The 4,592-nt window shown below is 36.5% G+C and overlaps 1 protein-coding gene across 1 annotated transcript; it reads right to left on the reverse strand.

Annotated features, from left to right (window-relative positions):
• Window positions 1-1,629: 1,629 nt before the first annotated feature.
• Window positions 1,630-4,264, reverse strand: LOC114536830. Its single transcript, XM_028558169.1, has 2 exons — window positions 2,936-4,264; window positions 1,630-2,781 (listed from the first exon to the last, which is right to left on the reverse strand). Exons 1-2 carry the CDS (start codon window positions 4,262-4,264, stop codon window positions 1,630-1,632), a joined length of 2,481 nt encoding a protein of 826 aa, XP_028413970.1.
• Window positions 4,265-4,592: the final 328 nt, after the last annotated feature.

Genomic DNA, 4,592 nt, shown 5'->3' on the forward strand with positions numbered 1-4,592 from the left:
TGATCATTATGGTTGCAATAAAAAACCATAATTTATTATGATTAATATGCTTATTATTATCAAGATCATCATAATAATCATCATAGTTGCCATGGCAACCATCATTTATTATGAATAATATGGTAATTATGATCAAGTTCATCATAATGATCATCTTAGTTGCCATGGCAACCATCATTTATTATGATTAATATGCTAATTATGATCAAGATCATCATAATGATCATCATAGTTGCCATAGCAACCATCATTTATAATGATTAATATGGTAATTATGATCCAAATAATCATAATGAGCATCACGCTTGCCATAACAACCATAATTTATTATGATTAATGTGCTAATTATGATCAAGATCACCATAATGATCATCCTAGTTGCCATAGCAACCATCAATTATTATGATTAATATGGTAATTATGATCAAAATCATCATAATGATCATCATGGTTGCCATAACAAGCATATTTTATTATGATTAATATGCTAATTATGAACAAGATCATCATAATGATCATTATAGTTGCCATAGCAACCATCATTTATTATGATTAATATGGTATATATGATCAAAATCATAACAATGATCATTATGGTTGTAATAAAAAACCATAATTTATTATGATTAATATGCTTATTATGATCAAGATCATCATAATGATCATCATAGTTGCCATGGCAACCATCATTTATATATATATATATATCAAATTTATTGAACAATGTTCAAACGGAGAAAATGCAACGGGACACGAGATCCCATGCGAGGCATTCTTCCGATCACATATTTACATATACAAAAACAAATAACACACAGAAGAAACATAAGTTATATAGCTACACGCATCGAAGAATAAACATATGCTATGCACAAGCTCGAAAATCCAAAGTTTTTTTTTTTTTTTTTTTTTTTTTTTTTTTTTTTTTTTTTTTTTTTTTTTTTTTTTTCATGGGAAATAAAATAAATTTATCAGAAAGAGATAGTTGCCTAAGATAATTTAAAAACCATAGTAATATTTAGAATCAGGCAATAGCATATGTTCTCTTCGCATGTTAATTAAGCTCTATGACATGAACAGGTTCTATGCAATGACCAAGTACAGAGCATGTCGACGTCGTAATAAGACACTAATGAATGTAAATACGTTCTTGATAGAAACGATCTGAACATTGCCAGGCTACTTAGCTCTGAGGGTTGAGCAGTTCTAACAGACCAAGTTCCAGATAGGAACGATACGATTAAAAACGATGACTGGAATGTACTTGTTTACATGAGGGTACTTTAAGCATTAAACTAGGGTTTAAACAATTACGAGTACGACTATGGCTCAATAGTGATACATAGTCAAAAATATTCAAATCGTAATACCCATGCATAGCTTTAAAAAAGAATGTTAAGTCTTTTATCTCTCTATCGTAAGATAACGGAAGAATATTGAGAGCTAACAAACGTTCTTTGTAGGAGATTTCTCCCATCTTTACTTGTAGGATCCATCGAGTAGCTCGCCTTTGAATTCGTTCTAGTTTGGCTTTGTTTGTGGTTTGCGAGGGTGACCAGACCTCTGTTGCATAACACAGTTGGGATTTTACCAATGATAAATATAATGTTCTACGAGCATTACGATCTGTTAACAACGGGCACGTTCTTCGCAATAGTCCAGCATTCTATTCGCCTTGGACACGACTTGGATGATATGAAGATTCCAAGATAATGTTCTCGTTACGGTGACTCCAAGGTCAGCTTCGCTATCTACACGCATCAAATCAGTCGAGCCAAGATGGTATTTTATAATCGGACGTTTTCTGCGAGTTATTGTCAGAACTTTACATTTGGACGCGTTAAAGTCGATATTCGATTGTTTGCTCCAACCGTCAGCATACGACAATGCTTCTTGCAGTTGGTCACAATCTTGGGGTGATGTTATTGCCCTGTAAAGCTTTGTGTCGTCTGCGTAGAGGCCAGATGATGTTGATGGAGGAATAGCGTCAGGGAAATCATTTATAAACAAAAGGAACAATAGGACCCAGGATACTACCTGAGGGACACCAGAGGTAACATGAGACCAATCTGAAGCTACACCATCGATGACAACTCGCTGGGTTCGTCCGTGTAAATAATCAGTAAACCATTTATACATGTTGCCTGATATGCCGTATGATTTGATTTTCTTCAATAAAATGGCGTGATCCACAGAATCAAAGGCTTTAGCAAAGTCAAGAAATAGAACATCTGACTGAACGTTATGGTCTAGTAATTGTCCAATATGATGTAGGGTTGCTAGAAGTTGGGTGACACACGAGCGTCCGTGAAGAAATCCGTGTTGGGCTTTGTTAATCATAACCTTAATATGTTCTTGGAAACGATAGCAAACACATCGCTCCAAGACTTTGCTGATAATGGGAAGCAAGGATATAGGTCGGTAGTTAGTAGCAGGTTCCTTCTTACTTTTCTTGTGGACAGGTGTTACATTTGCAGATTTCCATTCAGTGGGTAAAGTTCCAGATTGCAGAGAGTGATTAAACAGTAAACAGAGACTTGGCGCGATAACAGAACTACATTCCTTTAAAATTTGTCCGGGGATTTTGTCAGGACCAGGAGATTTAGTTGGAATCAGGTTCGAGAGATGGTGGACAACTTCATCTTCTGAGATGGAGATATCAGATAACAAGTCAGACGTAAGCAAAGGGAAGGTCTTCAGGGATCTCCGTAGGTTTGGACGGTCGAAAGACAGAGCAGAAATAGGTGTTAAAAAGCTGTGCTTTTTCTTTGGGAGATGTTGCTGTGATGTGGTTAAAGGTTATTACAGGGTTTAGGGCGGTTCGATGATGGAGTATAGCTTTGTGGTAGCTCCAAAACATCTTGGGATTCTCTTTAAAGGATGCTTCGATTTTAGCAAGGTAGAGTTTGTGTTTAGATCTAATTGCGTACTTTACTTGCTGGCATAAACTTCGCAATTTCATCTTGCGTGTGGGTATCTTGTTTTTTCGGTAGTGACGAAGAGCAGTGTACTTTTTACGAATTAGGTGGCGAACTTCACCGTCAATCCAAGGAGGAGAGTTGATATCATGCACAAGTTTGGTTGGAACAAATTTATGCACTATAGATAGAAACGTGTCTTTCCACTGTTCCCAGCATTCATCGATGTTATTTGTAGGGGAAATGTTTAAGTTTGCTTCTGACAAAGCTTTACGCAGTGCGCAAAAGTCAGTTTTGTTATAGTCAAAGACAACACGACGAATAGATTTAGCTCTGGTGAATTTCATACGTATACTAAATTCAACAATGTAGTGATCCGTGGGGAAATTATGTTCATCTGGTGAAAATATTGATACATCAGATAATTTTTCAGCGTTGTTACAGAATAACAAGTCAAGTTTATTACCAGCACGATGTGTTGAGCCTTCTATGAATTGGTGAAGAAAATTATCAGCTACAAGTTCGCACAAATCGTCACCATTTGCATCTCCACTATTGTTTATAGGGGTCGTAGACTGATCGTCGGGCCACGAGATGTTTGGGAGGTTGAAATCACCAACTAACACAATGCAACTAGATTCTGGATTCTGGAGCAATGATTCGTTTAAGAGCTTAAGACTGTCCGAGCGACTTTGAGGTGGTCGATAATAAGTATACAGAATTACAGATGAATTGTTCGCCTTATTTAGTTGTACGACCACGAATTCAGCATCATCTCTCTCTAAGTCACAACGTCGAGTAGCTTGTAATCCTTCTTTGACTGCTATAAGAACACCACCTCCAATCTTCCCATTTCTATCTTTCCTGAAGATATTAAAGCCAGGGAGAAGTTCAGAGTCAAGCACTGTTTTGTTTAGCCACGTCTCGCAAATACAGATAACTTCGTAATCATTTTCGTGAACTAAATGTTCAAGTAGAGTAATTTTGCAAACTTTGTTCGAAACATTGTTGTCCACTGTGACAAATGACTTTATGCTTCTAGCGTTTAAATATAAAACTTTCAAGTTGTTAAATGTTCTGGTGATTTCAATAGGACCGGGATTTATTTCCACGTCATTAGCCAAAAGGATAAGCATCAAGGGCAAGGACGATCGTTGCAACAGAATAAATCCATGTATAATTCGATTGACAGAAAGTAGGGTAGCATGTTTCATTACACGGCGAGATTGATAAGAGCACGGTGGACAGAGAACCTTTGTACTCGCGTAAAACAGTTTCAATTGGTTTCCTTCTTTTAACTTTACACCACGTAAAACCAGCCAAAATAACACAAGAACGTACCACATTTTAGGCGAAATCATACTTTAATGTGATAACAAAATGTTCTAAGCCTTCGATCAAGATCTCTCTTTTTCTAATTGAAGCGCGTGCGCTCAATCCATTCAAACGCACGCGAGGCGTGTTCGTATGCAAACGTAAATCAACCGTCCAACAATTGCGCGAGCAGGAACGATAACGGAAAAAATCAAGATCCACACAACAATTATGTTGAAAATTCCAAATTTTCTCGGCGAGAGACAAAATTAAATTTATAACTACCTTACAATTTCGATTTCCAAAACTTTAACCCACTTTCTGTTATACAAATGTATTTAAATTCCAAACGAAATGTGT

Source organism: Dendronephthya gigantea, unplaced genomic scaffold (assembly GCF_004324835.1).
Source record: "Dendronephthya gigantea isolate DGI-Jeju-01 unplaced genomic scaffold, DenGig_1.0 000148F, whole genome shotgun sequence".
NCBI lineage: Eukaryota > Metazoa > Cnidaria > Anthozoa > Malacalcyonacea > Nephtheidae > Dendronephthya > Dendronephthya gigantea.